The following is an 18298-nucleotide window of genomic DNA, read 5'->3' as shown; positions in this document are numbered from 1 at the left end:
ATTTTTAAATTACTGAACAATAAACAAAGTGTGGTATAGTAAAATGAGCACTGGGATGGGATATGTAAGATCTAGGTTCTAACCCTGGCTCTGCTAGAGACTAGCTATGGGACCTAAGGCACATCATGTGGCCTTAATCTAGGTCTCCTTTTCCTGGACTCAATTATTTTTTAGGCATTTCAGCTCTCAAATTCAATGATTTTTTTTAGATAAGGTCTCCTTATTTTTCCCAGGCTGGAAGTACATTAGCCATTTACAGACCCAATCACACTGCTAATTGGCACAAAAGTCTTGACTTGCTGCATTTTTTTCTGAGCTAGGCCAGCCCACCAGTCCTTAGTCAGCATCCAGGCCTTCATTCCTCGGAATTCGCCATATTGGTGATGAACTTAGAACTGAGGCCTAATTGACTTTAGCTATGCTACAGCTCAGAATCTTCCAATTTATTTGATCCTCCAGCCTCAGACTCTGCTGTAGCAAGGATTACAGGAGTATATCACCATGCCTGGCTAAAATTATGTGATTTTAAAAGCAGGTTATTATTGTCTTCTTGGAGATTTCATGTCTGGCTCACTTTCATATCACATCTATTGGCTCAGTAATATGATAATTACATACCTGACCTTGGGGGGGGGTCACATAAGGAAAGACTCAATTTTTATACAATTAAGATGAACTTCCTTATTCCTTCTCACCCTAACCTTAACTGTAACCCTCCATAGAGCCATGCAATCCTATGCCATAGATATCAGATACTACATGGAAACTTGGTAGGGAGTAGGGGGAGGCTCCTTTTCCAGCCATGTGTGATTCATCCCCATCACATTATATTGTAGGTGAAGAATCTCTTAAATTGGCTTCAGAGCCAGAAGAGCTTAGCAAATTCAGTGGACTGAAAGATCTCTCCATCTCTCTTTCCAACTTTGAAGCTTATTCCCATCTGATGCTGATGCTCTTTGCTTTTCTCAATCTCTTCTAATGCCAAGATAACTCCAGATTTGTAATAGGGACTTCTAGAAAGTGTGGGTTTTTTTCCCAGGTGGAAGGAAAAACTAAGGATAACAGGAGACAAAATTCACAAGGCAGAAAGCACGCCAATCTTGGTTCTTTAGTCTTTCACTGCAGCTGGAAAAACTACACTTTTCAGCAGTGTCTATGCCATTCCCCACCTACCAAAGTGGAGCCACACTAGAACATTTCACAAATGAGGAAACTGAGAAACCTTTGACAAAATACCTAAGGAGACCACTGATTGGTCATCTTTCATAGAATGTATTTCAGGTAGATACAGTTTGTGTTAGGTAACTCTGATTGCTTAACTCTTGCAGGCTGTCCTCACCCACTTGGCTCATTAGCAGAATTTGTGAACCTTAGCCTTGTTTCACCTAAACAGTTTTATTGGGACCCACAACTAAACTGGAAGTTCCAACACAGAACCAGAGATGCAACCCATTCTGCATCATTACCACAAAGCAAGCTAGTAAGCCCCAGGGTGGGGGAGTAGAGAGAAAATGGAAGAGAGGGAGGAAAAGAGTGAAAGACCTCAAGTCAGTGATATAGGAAAAGTTGGGCCATGTAAAAAGCTACCCAAGGTTTATTTACAGCAGGAATTCTTAAACTAGAATTTGTTGACTTGTTATTAATTTAATATGTATTCTGATAACTATATTTCAGTATAATTGGTTTCTTTTGTAATCCTATGCATTTTATTTTGGAAATTTAGAAACATTATTCTGGGAAGAGCTTTATAGGATTCATAGACTACAAGGGGGTCTACTACACATAAAAGATCTTTAAGAACCCTTTATTTAGAACCACTTTTAGAGAAGAAACACTGAGGATTCAGAGGCAGAGTAGGAGAGGCATGTGTTTGCCCTGCTTTCCTTCCTCCTCAAAATTATAAATGCCCTACTTCTGGGTTACTCCAAACCAAACAATGAGACCAAAAGAAGGTTGGTTATATAAACCTTTTGAGACCAAGGACTGTGTCTTCTCTAATATCTTGGAACTCAACAGCACTTTTTACAGTTAGATGTAATCTAGAGGCACTTCTGCCATGACCAGTCCCCTAATTCTATAATCCATTACTGTGTTGAAATCCATTACTTGAGGGCAGGGACTATACTTTGCTTCTTTTTTGTTTTCCCAGTATTTAGCATGGCTCTAGGCTCATAGAAAGTACCTTGATAAAGGTTATCAATGGATTTCCATTTTGAAAAATTGTCATATTCAAGACACATCTTTGCAAGCACTAGGTTTCTTGGGGAGGAAAATAACTTGCTAAGTCGTTTACATATTACAAACCAATTTTCCTTTTAAAAAAATTACCTAGCATCAAAAAAAAATAGAGAAAAAGATGATTAGAAAAAATAAAAATAGCTGCTATCCACTGAAATGCATTCAAAAATGTATGCTAGATAAACTATTGTGACTCAACCCATGAATTAATTTGGCATAGTACAGGGAACTCTCAGATGGGGAAACTCACTCTACTCTAGATCAGTACTTTTTCTGCAACTTAGAGTCTTGGAGAGTTGCCTAGGACACTGAGAGGTTAGATGACTTGGCCAGGATCATAAAGTCAATATTCATCAGAGGCAGGATATAAATCCAGGTCTTCCTCATTCTAGGATCAGCTCTCTATCCATTGCTTCCTGTTAATTCTTATAAAATCTGATAATGTTTTGAGAAATTAGAAGAGAAGGGAATGAGATTGAGAGTTTTCACAACTATGGCTTGGGGAAAAATTCTTATCTGAACAAAGGAAATGAACAGTTTTGATTTCATGAAATTAAAAAGCTTTTATACAAGCAATATAAACAGTTAAAAAAAAAAACAACAACCTTATTTTCTGTCAGAATCAACACTATGTATCAGTTCCAAGATGGAAGAGCATTATGGGCTAGACCATTAGAGTTAAGTGACTTGCCCTAGGTCATACACCTAGGAAGTATCTGAGGCCAAATTTGAACCTAGGACATCCTCTCTCTAGGACTGGTTCTCTATATACTGATTGACTTAGATGACCCATAAATGTAGTTATAATTGGAAGAGAAATAATTAATTTAGATAAATCTTAATGGTAAAATGCCTGCTAAAGAATTAATATACAAGCTACAAAGAATTAATATAAATGTAAGAATATGAGTCATTCTCCAATTGGTAAATGGTCAAAGAAAATGAAATATCAATTTTCCAAGAAGAAACACAAACTATCAACTATGACATGAAAAATACTGCAGCAAAAAAAAACAACTAATGCAAACTGAAACAATTCTGAAATTTTATTTCATACTCATAAGAATGGCAAAGGTGACAAAAATAGAAAACAGTTAAGTCAAGTCAACAAGCATTATCAGGTGCCTATTATATGCCAGGCACTGTGCAATGGGAATACAAAATAAGTGGGGAAACAGTCCTTCAAGGAGCTAACAGTCCAGTGGGGTAGATATCACACATGCAACAATGTACAAACAAGATATGTTCAGAGTAAATTGGAAATAATTGTCAGAGAGAAGGCACCTGAATTAAGAGGTATGTAAAAAAGTTTCTTGCAAAAGGTAGCATCTTAGATGAGACTTTAAGAAATCCAGGAAACAAACAGGTGAGTATGGAGTGAGTTCAAGTAATAGGTGACAACCAGTGAAAATATGAGATGGACTTTTTTGTGGGAAGAACAGCAAGGTAGTCGATATGACTAGAACACAAAATAATTAGAGAATAGAGGGTATGGGGAAGGAGTAATAGAGGGAGAGAGGGAGCCCTTAAGGTTTATTGAATGGATGTGGCATGATTAGGCTTGTACTTTAGAAAGATCAATTTGACAGCTGAGTGAAAGATGAAGTAAAATGTAGGAAAAAATTTGGGAGACTAGTATTCGAATGAATTATTAATAGACCTTTGAATTGTTTAAATTATTCTAGAAAACAGATGGAACTATACTCCCCCAAAGTTGCCAAATTGTACATACTCTTTTACCTAGTAGTACTATTAGTCATGAAAGGAATATGACCTAGGAAGATAAGGACAAAGAACCTATATTAACATGAACATTTATAGCAGCATATTTTTGTTGTAACAAAGAAGTAGTAACAAAGTGAGTACCCAACCTTTTGGGGGCATAGCAGAACAAATTGTAGCATATGAATATAATGGAATATTTTGTGCCACCAGAAATGAGAAATATGTAGATTCAGAACATCATCATCATCATAGCTAGCATTTATATAGTGTTTTAAGTGTTATATATTTGTGGAAAGACATGTATGAACTGATGTTGAATGAAATGAGCAGTCAAAAGAAGAATCTACATGATGACTAAAATAATATGAGAAGCAATTCTGAAAGACCTCAGAACTCTGATAAAAGCAATGACTAAGCATAACGTTAAAGATAAAAGATGAAGCACACCACGTACCTCTTGGCAGAGAGGTAACTAATTAGGTACATAGAATAAGAGACACATTCTCAGACCTGGCTGATGCTGATTTACTTTGTTACAAAATGTGTTATTGATTTTGCTTTGCTACAAAGAAGAGACAGTTGGCCAAGAGATGATAGATTTTGGTGGAAAGAGCATCAATAAAATTATTTTAAAATTTATTATAAGGTGATAAGGGGGGGGGGGGAGGAAAAGAATCTCTATTTCCTGAAATATTAATAGCAACTCTTTGTGGTGGCAAAGACCTGGAAATTGAGGGGATAACCATTAATTGGGGAATGGTTAAACAAATTGTGACTGGGATTGTGTGCTGTAAGAAAGGACTAGCAGGTTAATTTTTTAAAAAACATGGAAAGACCTACATGAAATTTCAAGAATGAAATGAGCACAATCTCTTCATTGCTTACAGCTAACTCTAAAGGAAGAACTAATAAGTAGAAATAAGCAAGACATAGTGTATATACATTTTTAAAAAATCAATTGGCGAATGACTTGATTTTTTGTAAATTTGACTTAGTTCCTTATATTTTTGTGAAATTAAACCTTTGTCAGAGAATTTTGTTATAAAAATGTTTTCCCTGTTTGCTGCTTTTCTTCTAATCTTGGTTGTATTGATTGTATTTGTATAAAACTTTTTTTAATTTGATAAAAATCAAAGTCATTCATTTTATATTTTGTAATGTTCTCTATCTCTTACTTAGTCTTAAATTCCTTCCTTTTCCACAGATCTGACAGGTATGTAATTCTATGTTTACCTAATTTATGATTTCCTTCTTTATGTTTAAGTCATTTACCCATTTTGAAATTATCTTGGTGTAGGGTGTGAGATGTTGATCTAAACCTGATTTTTCCCAAACCGTTTTCCATTTTTCCCAGCAATTTTTGTCAAATACTGAGTTCTTGTCCCCAAAGCTGGGATCTTTGGGCTTATCAAACACTAGCTTGCTGAGATCATTTACTCCAAATCTATTCCACTGATCCACCTTTTTGTCTCTTAGCCAGTACCATATTGTTTTGATGACCACTGCTTTATAATACAGTTTAAGATCTGGTATTGCTAGACCCCCATCCTTCACATTTTTTTATTAGTTCCCTTGATAATCTTGATCTTTTGTTTTTCTAGATAAACTTTCTTATACTTTTTTCTAATTTTATAAAAGTTTTTTGGTAGTTTGATAGGTATGGCACTGAATGAGTAGATTAATTTGGGTAAGATTGTCATTTTTATTGTATTAGCTCATGCTACCCATGAGCAATTCATGCTTTTCCAATTATTTAGATCCAGTTTTAATTGTATAAAAAGTATTTTGTAGTTGTGTTCATAGAGTTCCTGTGTTTGTCTTGGCAGATAAGATTCCTAAATATTTTATATTGTCTAGAGTGATTGTAAAAGTTTCTCTTTCTAACTCTTGCAGTTAGGAATAAAATCAAGTGATGCCTTCTCTAAAGCAGGGGAGGGGAGGGAGATATCTGAGAATTTTCTTATAACAAATAAATATATTTAATTCTTTTTTAAGAAAGTAGAATGAACAAGACTTAGCAACTAATTTTATATGGAGATGGGGGAGAAAAGGTAGATAATGTTGCCAGGATTGCTAACCTTGGTGATTAGATGGATTGTGGTAACTTCACAAGAAGTATGGGAAGTTTTAAGGAGAGCAAATTTAAATTTAAATTTCTTTTATACTAGAAAAATCCTATTCTCATCAGATCTTGGATAAAGAGCAAACATACACAATAATAAGGGTAAACATATTCTTAATGCATAGAGAAACAGGAGGGAAAGGGGAAGGATTAAGGGATGGATTGGGTTAGGAAAAGGAAGGGGCCTGGCAAAGGATAGCCCCCTTGAAGGACCAAGAGACTAAGGGAAGAAAGAGTTGATTAAAAGAAAAGAGGGCAGGGGATAAAAAAAAGGGAAGGTTACTAAGAAGGGGATACATATCAAGAAATTAGGGAGTAAGGTGAGGGGATAAGTAGAGAGGGACTTAGGTTAAGATACGTCTGAGGAGGGATAAAACAAAAAGGAAGAAATAGGACAGAGACAATGAAGAAAAACAGAATGGAGAAAAACAAATAACTAGTCAATATGACATTGAATGTGAATGGGATGAATTTACCCATAAAAAGAAAGCAGATAGCATCATGTCCCTATCCTTGGTGTATAAAATTAACCTAAAAATATAGCCCCTTATTCAGCACATGTGCACCAAGTCATGTAAGGGAGGAGACTACATGGTCAAATGAAGCATTGACTTCCTGAATGGGCTTCTACAGAGTCAAGCCTTAGACTTAAGACTGATTTCCAAATAAGAAATAGCAATCAGGAGTTTAGCAGGAACCTGAAAATATTAAAATACAATATATGTATAAAATATGACAAATAGCCACAATATTTAAGGAAGAATATAAATATAAGTTTAGCCTAGTACTCCTTTCTGAGGAGAGCAAAGTAGTAACCCTATGGTTTCCAACCTTCTGCTCTTCTCTCCTGTCAGAAATCAAGTTTTTCTTGGAGAAGGATGGGGATAAGAAATGACAGAGATGTATCTATTCTGACCTCCCTGTAAGCCAAATCACAACAGTATCACTACACTAATTTATGTAAGAGACAGGACTCGAGCTCATGTATTCATGACTCCAGGAGTAGTTATTTCTATCTTCTAAGATGATCCTTTAAGCTATTAATAAGCTTTTTCTTAAATCTCTAAAAGGAGCCAGATTCTTATTTCCTATGAAGGGATGAACCTGAGACTGAAAGAATCTGATAGACTCTGAGGAAAGATAAATGAACTTCCCTTATAGACCTGAGGCCACAGAATTAGGTTCAGACCTGACTCCATTTCCTGGTTTTTATATAAAAATATTTTATAGGCAGAGTGGAGATAAAATCTAGATGCCAAGTGGGGTGGCAAGGTTTGAGGGGGGAGATCCAGTAATAAGGGGAGGCCTTAGCTCGGAATTAAAATTTGATTTTAGGCAAGAGTATACTAGTAAATGTTTAATGACTTGTGCACATAGATACTTTTAAACTCAATCTGCCTTCTTAACATTTTCTCCATTACTTTCTTATGTCTGAGTATAAATTATCTGATGCCTTCCTATTTCCTTACACTGTCTACCTTTTCCTCAAATTGACTTAATGTCTTACATAACTTTAAATAAAAGTTACAAGGGCAGTGTAGTAGCAAACTTTAATCTAAGAATTTGAGGCAATGTGTCTGCCACTAATTTGTTCACTACCTGTCTCAGGTGCTCCATTTCATCATCTGTAAAATGAGGGATGTATTGTAGGAGGCTTCTAAGGTTCAATTTAGCTCTAACAGTATATGGATTCTAAGTCATAGAATTCCCAAAGAATGTTTGAGATGGCTCCTTGAAGCTAGAATATACTACTTCAGTTTCCCTATGTTTCATGGCATAAGAGAGCACATGATATATCATTCTTCTGACATAGTTTGGATTAGAAGACACTTGAGAGTAGCAGCAAATGAGAAAAAAATAATTAGCTGAGATACCAACTGAAAATAACTGCATCTCATTCAAGAAGCACAAAACTGTAAATTGCTAAGTGCTAAAGGGCTGGACTGAGTGGCTTTGACATGCTACTTCAATATAAATAGACATGAAAGAACTTAATGAGATTTTTAAGGAATTCCTATCAACATAACAGTGAATTCTACGGACAGATTCCATTTGACTTCTTGAACAGGTTGACATATATAATAGGAACATTAGTTATAGATGTCATCCTATTAAATAAGGTAGCTGAAAGTAGCAACTACAGAATCAAAGAAGCAACTACCCAGAGAAGAACCAACTTTTCTTTTCTTTTTAAAACCCTTCCCTTCTGTCTTGGTATCAATACTGTGTTTTGGTTCCAAGGCAGAGTGGTAAGGGCTAAGCAATGGGGGTCAAGTGACTTCTCTTGAGTCCTACAGCTAGGAAGTGTCTGAGGCCAGATTTGAACCTAGGACCTCCTCTCTCTAGGCCTGGCTCTCAATCCACTGAGCTACTCAAGCTGCCTCCTAGAACCAACTTTACAAGATCATACTAAAAGTTGGAGAAAGAAATAGAATAGTGCTAAGAATCCTTTCATTCAAATTAACAAAGATTCCCTTATTCCTAAAATCTTTATTGTCATGATGTTTTCCATAATTTATGCATTCATCTGATTCTACATAGATTATTTTGATACTGCCAGGGTACCTGTTAATACTGCAAACATAGACTTTTCCCCTGGAGTTGATAACTGAGAGAAGTAGGAGTAGTACCTGATCTATCCACTTTTCCTACAAAAGTATAACTTTTAAAATAATAGTATAAATTTTAATTCATTTCTAATTAAGATTAAAGGCAGCATATCATAATGGATTGAAGCAAAGGATTTGAAGTCAGGAAAGTCTAGATTTGAATCCTGCCTCATAAATAAAATAGTTATGTGACCCCAGGCAAGTCATACCTCTCAGCCTCAGTTTCCTCATATGTAAAGAAGGGCTGAAAATAGTAGCACTTACCTCACACAGTTATTATATCTAATAAAAATATGTGAATGTAAACCACTTTACAAGACTTCACGGTTAGTATAAAAATGAGTTATTATTTTAATCTTACAAGTATGAGACAAATTGCAACATAAATTCAAATTCCAAGAAATTTAAACAGGCAAGTGCTAAATAGACAGGTGGCTCAGGTGGCTAGGTGGCACTAGACCTGGAGTCAGGAAGACCTGAGTTCAAATCTGTCCTCAGACACTTATTAGTTATACAACTCTGGGCAAGTCACTTAATTTGTTTGCTTTACTCTCCTAGAGAAGGAAATGGCAAACCACTTTAGTATCTCTGCCAAGAAAACGCTTGGACAGTGTGGTCCACAGGGTCATGAACTCAGATACAACTAAATGACAAGGGCTAGTAAACAGAAAGAATCAGTTTTTTGGTGGGCTGTGTGAAGATTGGATTTAGCTATCTCCTGATTGTAACAATGAAGGTACTTAGCTCTTCCTTTATTGGGAAGATTAAATTGTAATCCACAATCTATTTTTAGATTTTAATCTACAAAAAAGGTAATAACTCAGTATTTTAAGTACATCTACCCATTTTAACCACAAAAAGGGGTTAAGTACAAAAGGTGAACTTACCAAAAAAGGTGTACAAAAAAGTAACCCAAAAAGATATAATCTAACCAAAGAAGGTGAGAACTAAAGAGTGGGCAGTCCGGGAGAAAAGTGTCTGCTGTGATTGGTAGACATAAAAATTTAGAGGAGGTGACACAAGAGAAAAAGATCTTTAAGAGGACCAAAAGGGCAGAAGAATTCATTCGAGAGATATTCGATTCGAGTTTCAAGTTGGAGGCCCTGACTCGGAGGAGAGACTGGAAGAGAGACCCTTGAGGAATGACCAGAAGACAGACACCCAGACTTCTTTCCATTTAGATTGTCACCGTTGGTGAGTGAAAGGTTGACTTAGTGACCCTGCTTTTTCTCTTCTCCTGGTTGGGGCTTAGAAATTCTAACTGATATCAGAAGAAGCCAGAGTTTTTTCTCTCTCTCATTCCTTAATATCTTCCTTCTATTGTAAATAAACTACCATAAATTCCATTTACTTTATTAATTCATTTTGGGATTTAGAAATTAAATCCCTGGTGACTACCTATATAAATATTCAGTCTCAACCACAAAAAATTTAACAATTGTTTGGAGAGAGTAAAAAGTTTGAGTTTGGGAATATTGGAATAAAGTTGAAAATGGTAGATGAAAGTAAAATTGCAGAGGACTTTGAATGCAGAGCTTAGACTTTATTTTGATGGTAATGAATAAATAAAATGGGAAGTCATCACTACCAACCTCTAGGAGAGGGTAGGGATAGCTCCAGACTCACCTCTTATTTCCTGCCTGGCTCTTGTTTTCTCCTCACTTCAATCCAACCTCCATCCAGCCACCAAAGTGATTTTCCTAAAGCATAGGTTTGACCTGGTCACTCTCCTCTTCAATAAAGTCCAGTGCTTCCCTATCACCTCTAAATCAAATACAAAATCCCCTATTCAGTGTTCAAAACTCTTCCTATCTTGGTCCCCTCTTACTTTTCCTATCTTTTTACCTCATTCCCTACCATGATCTCTTTGATCCAGTGACATTGACCTTCTTGCTATTAAACTACCATCTCTCAGCTCTGGGGTATCTCTTTTCTTGTTATCCTCCATGCCTAGAATGCATTTCCTCCTCATCTTCAATTGCTGGCCTTCCTGGTTTCCCTCAAGTCCCAACTAAAAACCCCATCTTTTACAAGAAATCTTTCCTTACCCCCCCTAATTCAACTAGTCTTGTAAACAGTTTGTATACATAAATGTTTTGCTTATTGTCTCCTCCATAAAATTGTGAGCTTCTGGAGAGTAAGGATTGCCTTCTGACTCTTCTCCTATCCTGGGCACTTAACATCCTGTCTGGCACAGAGTAGGTGCTTAATAAATGCTTGACTAAGACAGACTCCAGGCCCAGATTCCATTGTATCATCTAGCTGCCTGGGAGGGGAATTCTTCCCTACTCTTTTACCCTTACCTTCATCTAATGAGTTCAAATCCCAATAAAGCAGAATTATATCCCAGACGCAACAGAGGTCTAAGAGTGGGACCTGGCTCTACCTTGTAGTTCCCATATTCTTTTTCCATGTCAGTTAACATCTTTAGGCCTCAGGTTCATAATAATAATAGCTAACATTTGTATAGTGCTTATAACATGCAGGCACTAAACTAAGAGTTTTTAGTGACTAAGGCTAGATTTGAACTAGGGTCTTCCTGATTCCAGGCTCAGTACTCTATCCACTTTGTCTCCTAGCTGCCCACCTGAAACAGGTGTTTCTCATCTGTTAGACACGATGGACTTTTAATCTGTCACTACAGCCTTTTATCAAATGTAATTTTATGCATTATCTGAAAGGAATGAATTTAATATTTATGTTTTTCTACATTTGTTTGAGGCTTTTATGCCCTATATATGGTCAGTTTTTCTGTATGTGCCATGTACTGCTGAGAAAAAGATATATTTCTTTCTGTTTCCATCCTACTTTTTCCAGAGGTCTATCATATCAAACTTTTATAAAATTATATTCATCTCTTTTTTTGTCTTTTTTTTTTTTTGCTTAAATTTATCTACTTCTGAAAGGGAAAAGTTGAGGTTCCCCATTCCCCTCTCCCTTCACGTGTGCCTGAGGACATTTCTCACATCACTCACCGCTCTAAAAGGTTTGTAATCAATGGCCTAGTCACCTGCATGCCACAAAACTGCATATGGCTTTTGTAGAAATTTAAAGAAGCAGAATCTAAATGCTTAACACAAGACATTGCTTTTCAAATATTCCATTTTATTGTATAATGATATTCTAACTTACTCTCCCACAGCAAGGTTGGCTATAACCCCTTTTGGGGTTTTAGGGTACATCTGAGAAGCTGAGGAGGGTTTGATGCTATCAGATCAAAATATGAACAATATTACCTAGCAATTAGATATTTTAAGATTTGGAAAGTTTATATATCTTAATTTATTTATTATGACAATCCTGTGAGATAGATACTATTATTATCCCTATTTTGCAGAGGAGGAAATTGAGACACAGAATTTAAATTACTTGGTTCAGGGTCATTTGGCTAATAAATATATGGGGCCTAAGAATTGAACTTGGGTCTTCCTGATTCTAAATCTCAATCTATCCAATGCTCTAAACTCAAGACCATTTTCAGATATTTCCCCAACTATTAACCACCTGTTGACTAGTGAGTGCACTAGTTCTATGTAACCAATTTTATAGCACGGCTAATATGAAAACATTCTGCAAGATTTTACATGTATATTTGATATATTTCTTGCCTTCTTGGTGGGTTAAGAGGGAGAGAATTGGAACTTAAAATTTTTTGAAATGTATATTAAAAAATGATTCATTTTAAAGGAAAGGTCCTTCTCCTCTCTCCACTTTCCTCAAGAAGCTCTTTTGCTTTCATTGCTACAAGTAAAATGACCTAAGCCTGAAATAAAATCAAATTTAAAAGTACCAAAAACCCCCAAAAATCCAAACACATCAAACTGCTAGAGCAGTTGTGTGAATTTTCTCAAGAACCAGAAAATAAGATAGGACCAGTCAGTCTGAAAAACAAAAAAACAAACAACAACAACAACAACAACAACAACAACAAACGAGTGTAGCTGCATGCCTATTCATCCAAATCATAGCAAGGCTATAACTCAATTTAATGAACTTGTAGATGATGAGAAGCTTGATGGTGCCAGGATAATCATATTCATTTAATGCTTTCAATCATTCCTTCCCATCTTTGACTTCCCAGCAAGATATCTAAAAACTTTAAAATTTCCTTGCCAATATTGTGGTTTTACTTTCCATGTTAAGGAAATGGCAGAAGGAATGTGGAAATCATAAAGTATGGCAGAGATGCAACTGGAGCTATTGGATATACTTAATCCTAAAAAAATGAACAAAATTAAAAACCATACTTCAAAGGGCACCACAAGGCAAGGAAGTTGAGATTATCTGAAATGTCCATTTAGAACCTGAGAGAAGTGATATAAATAGGTATGTGTAAGATCATTTGAAAAAGTCAAAAATTATGGTAGAAAAACCATTTCTATTTTTAACCTCTGAAATTAAACCAAGCATTTAAGTTGGAGTGCTTGGAGTGTAAACACTATCTACACAACCTTGCTGTTTATCTATCAGTAGCATTTAACTCTACCCCTCCCCCCAATGTTTTTGTTATAAGCTTTGATGAATATTAATTCTTTTTTTCCCTGAACTTAAAAACAAGAAATCCCCATGATGTTAGTTGTTTTTAGTTATGTCTAACTCTGTGATCCCTTTTAGGGTTTTCTTGGCAAAAATACTAGACTGGATTTGCCATTCCCTTCTCCAGATCATTTTACATATGAGGAGTATTAAGCAAACAGTATTAAGGGACTTCCCCAAAGCCACACAGCTAATAAGGGTCTCAAGTCACATTTGAACTCGGGTCTTCTTGGCTCAAGTCCAGAAATACACATATAGAATATCAAAGACCTGGCTCCATTCAACACCTGATTTTGAAATTTTATCAGTCAGTACACTCTACTTACTAAACACAGATTATAACCCAAGGGTTAATAGATGGCTTCATGAGTTACTGTGGGCAAAAAACAAAACAAAAAAAAAAACAAACAAACTCATGGCCAACCTTTTGAGGAACTAACAAAATGGATGATGTTGGACCTGGAGTCAGAAGAATCTGAATTCAAATGCTACTTTAGATTCCACCTAATTTTGAGACTTTGGCCAAATCACTTAACTTCTGCCTGCCTCCATTTTCTCCTTTGTAAAATGGGCATAACCTGGTATTTTTGGGAGGTTAAAATGAGGTACTATTTGTAAAGTGCTATGTAATCACTATCATTTTTTATTATTTTGGTGATAAGTCTTTCCACACTTGGCTAGACTGGTCATTAGAAAACAGTTCTATGCTGGAATCATAAAACTCTTTCCATTTGAGAATACCTGCCAGTTTAAGCTTCGAGAATCTCAAGTTCCCAGAATAAGGTATCACAATAAGACTTTAGTTGAACACAAATACATGTAGAAAAAAATAAAGACCTTGATGTAGGAGGACAGACATGGAAAATAGTAACAGTTCACTTGGGCAAATCAAAGACCTATTCAAAGTTACAATACTCTATTGAAGTAGGGTATTTGAAAACACTTGGTAGCCTTCAACACCCATTTAGGCATTCATTAAAGCTTAAGTCATGCTTTCATAGATTTTGACTCCAAATTACACAAGGTCTTATTGCTTAATTGTCAGCTGTTCAACAAGTAAAGCTCCCCTAAGGCTGAGATTGCAACTCATGAAGGTTGTGTTTAGTTGAACTGTATAGCATAGTGTGGGAACCTAAATATTAACACAATGAGAAAAAAATCTGTTCACAGGTCAAGATTTTAATTTGTTGCTTTAGCATTATTTATCAACACTGATTGAATATCAATATAACTCACTGGGAAATTTGTGGGTTTAGGCTAATCATGTTTATAATTTAAGTCTTCTATAAAATCTATGCAGAACAAATCCAATGACAATCATTTAATCTGGCAGAAATACTCTTTTAAACTTAAATATGTATTACTTCTAAGACCTAAAACTGAATAAGAGTAAAGGTCTTTCTCTGGGATCAACTCCAAAATGAAGTAAAAATATTTTTTGAAGAAAGAAAAGCTATAATCTAAAATGTGAAGCCATGGCAGGTTAACTAGAATATAACTAAACTAAACTAAATATCCATGAATTTTATGAAAATATGCTGTTGAAATTGCCTCTACAATTACATTACAAATTTCAATGGCTATATAGGGTCTACTAGAGATGGAAGTCTTCATGGAAAGCCATTTGATATTTCTGTCCCTTTCCAACTTGAAACTCATATATTTTGCAGAATTTAAGTACATCTAAATCTACATACTATTCAGAAATAAATGTTGAAACTCTGCCAAACTCACTGAATGTCAGTCATCCTCTGATAACTAGTTAATTAACAAAACCTAATTTTGGATCAATGGAGCTCATTTTAAAAGCATTTGCCTAGTAAGGACAATATATACTGTCTGAACTCTTTTATCAAGAAGTAACAATCTGTTAAAGTTTATCACCTCATCCAGACCAGTAGGTAGATTTGTTAAAATAGCATGATAAAAGATTGATAAAACAGCATTATGATTTGATAAAATAGAATTATGGGAGAATTGATGATACTCTTGGTTAGGGTTTTTGTTGTTTACCTTTCAAATATATTTTTTGTAACTTGATTTAGGTCAAAATTCATTACAGGAAAGAAAAGAAATGCTAAGACTAAGCCAAGTGCATCTTAATTTTCTTCACCTGAAGCAAAATTTTCAAATAGATTTTCACTTTTTCAATGTTTTTCAAAACTTCAATTTTCAAAAACTGTTGCTAGAATTTCAACAGAATGCCTTGTACAAAGAATCTATTTTAAAATATTTTTAGTGAATATACTTTTAAGTGCATTAGGTGAGAACCAGTAACTACTGATGCAAATTAATTGAATATCATACCATTGGGCAATCTTTAAGAGACCATCTGTAAGTTTTAGATAATTCAGTTATATATCAGTAACAAAGCAATAATGGCTTTCCTCATTGAAGAACACTGAAACTTTTACGTTATGTTATAGCAATGGAGCTCATGATGTGATCCTGAAGCAATGGGATTGTGTACTCCAGTCTAGTCTGAGAGTCGATAAGAAAAATTAAAGAACTTGCAGTCATAGGTTGTACATTAAATAAAGATATGAGTGACTCCAAACAGTACAAGTTACAACTACCTCAGATAAAACAATTCTAATGCTACTTGTTATAAATTTAACTGATTTTTTCCAAATTATTTTTAATGTAGGGGCCTAGAATTGAAAAGGTTTTAAGAGTTCATCTCATACAGTTGAATTACAGCTTTTAAATAAGGCTGTTTTTACTTTACCTAAGAATTTTTCCAACTTGTCAGTAGCAACTTTATTACTCAGCAATGAATACTTTTGCTTTTCATTTGAGGGAGGGGAATCACTTCACAATTTTGAAGAAAAAATTCTAACTAAATTAACTTACTTATTCATTACCCAAACTGTCAAACTGTCAAAAAAGTAATTTCATAGAGATGAAAAAAATCATGAGAAAATTATTGGAAAAAGAAATAAAGGTGGTCTAACAAAACCAGATTTCAAGCTATATTATATAAAGCAGTAATCAATAAAATAATCTGGTATTAAAAATTGGTAGATCATTGGAATAGACTAAGTACGCAATGCACAGTAGAAAATGACCAGAGTAATCTAGTGTCTCATAAACCCAAAGATCCAAGTTTTTAGGACAAGAACTCTTTATTAGACAAAAACTACTGGGAAAGCTGGAAAAGTATGGCAGAAATTAGGTACAGAATAACCTCTCACACCATATACCAAGATAAGGTTAAAATGGGTACATGATTTAGACATAAAAAGTGAGATCACAGGCAAATTAGGGAAGGATGGAATAATTTACCAGTCACATTTGTGGAAAAGGGAAGAATTTATGACTAAGAGATATACAGCATTATGGGATGTAAAATGGATAATTTGGATTATATGAACTTAAAAGGGTTTTGCACAAACAAAACCAATAGTCAAGATTAGAAAGAAAATAAGAAGCTAAGAAAAAATATTTACAGCAAAGTTTCATTTCTCAAATATATAGAGTACTGAGTTAAATTTATAAGAATACATTCCCCAATTGATAAATGGTCAAAGGATATGAACAGTTTTCAGAAGAAATAAAAAACTATAGTTAAATGAGATGTTCTATATCACTAGTGATAAGAGAAATACAAATTAAAACAACTATAGGTACCACCTCACACCTACCAGATTGGCTAATATGACAGAAAAGGAAAATGACCAATGTTGGAAAGGATGTCGAAAACTTGGGACACTAATGCACTTTATTGGTGGAATTGTGAACTGATTAAAACCATTCTCGAAAGCAATCTGGAACCATACCCAAACGGCTATAAATCTGTTCACACCTGTTGACCCAGCAATAGCAGTAGGTCTGTATAGCCCCAAAAGATTTAAAGAAAAAAGGGGAAAGGATCTATTTGTACAAAAACATTTATAACAGCTTTTTGTGTGGAGACAAAGAATTGGAAATTGAGGTGATGCCCATTAACTGGGGAACGACTGAACAAGTTGTGGTATAATTGTGATAGAATGCTGTTATGAGAAATGATGAGAATATTTTCAAAAAGAACTGGGGAAACTTACATGAAATGATGCAAAGTGAAATAAACAGAACCAGCACATTGTATACCTTAAAAGAAATAATGTACAGTGATTAATTGTAAATAACTTAAGCTATCCTCAGCAATATGATTTGAGACAATTCCAAAGTCCTTATGAAGAAAAATGCTGTCTCCCTCCAGAGCAAGAATCAATGGCATCTGAATGCAGACTGAAGCATACTTTTTAAAATTTTCTTTTTTCTTGTTTTTTTTAATTGATTTTTGGTCTGTTTTCTTTCAAAACATGACTCAAAAATGTTTCGTAAGATTGGATTGCACATGTATAACTTATATCAAAACTGCTTACATTCTCAATGAGGGAAGAGAGGGGGAATTTAGAACTCAAAATTTTTAAAAAAAAATGTAAAAATTATTTTCAGATGTAATTAGGAAAAAATTTCCTTAAAAAAAAATTTAAAAAGGAAACCATTCTTTAAACAGTAAAAATTTATTTACATAGGTCTTCAAATGTTTTTTGACATTCAGACTCTTTCCATTCCCTAACTCCAAGTGTGAAATGACAGAAGACAACTGAGATTTACAAATAAAGCCAAAAGAAAATTCTACTCTTTTATATACATATACATATATACACATATAAGTGGTTGTTATTTTAGCAAATTTCTGTTTAGGATACTTCACAGAATACTTCTTCTGACAATGACATTTCAATTTATAGTATAATTTATAAGACTACAAGAGAATTCAAAAGGAACCAGGAGTAGAACATACACTACACATACATACACACACACACACACACACACACACACACACACACACACACACACACACACACACACTTAAAAATATACAAAAAGTGGTAGGTTACATATCAGAGGTTGCCTATCATTTCTTTTTCCATTTTTGGTCATATGGTTTGGCAAATGATGATGAATCATGGCTATCTCCACTGCTGTACTGTTCATATAAAGTCTGAAATAAAAAATACACATAAAGAAATAACTAGGCATCTCTTCATGTCAAACACAGAAATAAATTATGGAA

At 34.7% G+C, this 18298-nt stretch overlaps 1 protein-coding gene across 4 annotated transcripts in view; it reads right to left on the bottom strand.

Moving 5' to 3' along the window:
* Window positions 1-3259: 3259 nt before the first annotated feature.
* TTK (TTK protein kinase) overlaps window positions 3260-18298 on the bottom strand; it is a 63254-nt gene continuing 48215 nt past the window's right edge. For all 4 annotated transcript variants that reach the window (XM_007484252.3, XM_007484251.3, XM_001375158.4 and 1 more), the window contains exon 22: window positions 3260-18226. In XM_007484252.3, the coding sequence (XP_007484314.1) occupies window positions 18140-18226 (87 nt within the window). In that variant the 3' untranslated portion in view covers window positions 3260-18139. The remainder of the gene's footprint in view (window positions 18227-18298) is intronic.

The sequence above is a fragment of the Monodelphis domestica genome, chromosome 2 (genome assembly GCF_027887165.1).
Source record: "Monodelphis domestica isolate mMonDom1 chromosome 2, mMonDom1.pri, whole genome shotgun sequence".
NCBI classification, from domain to species: domain Eukaryota; kingdom Metazoa; phylum Chordata; class Mammalia; order Didelphimorphia; family Didelphidae; genus Monodelphis; species Monodelphis domestica.
The sequence above is the reverse complement of the archived record's forward strand: the minus strand, read 5'-3'. Positions and strand labels throughout refer to the sequence as shown.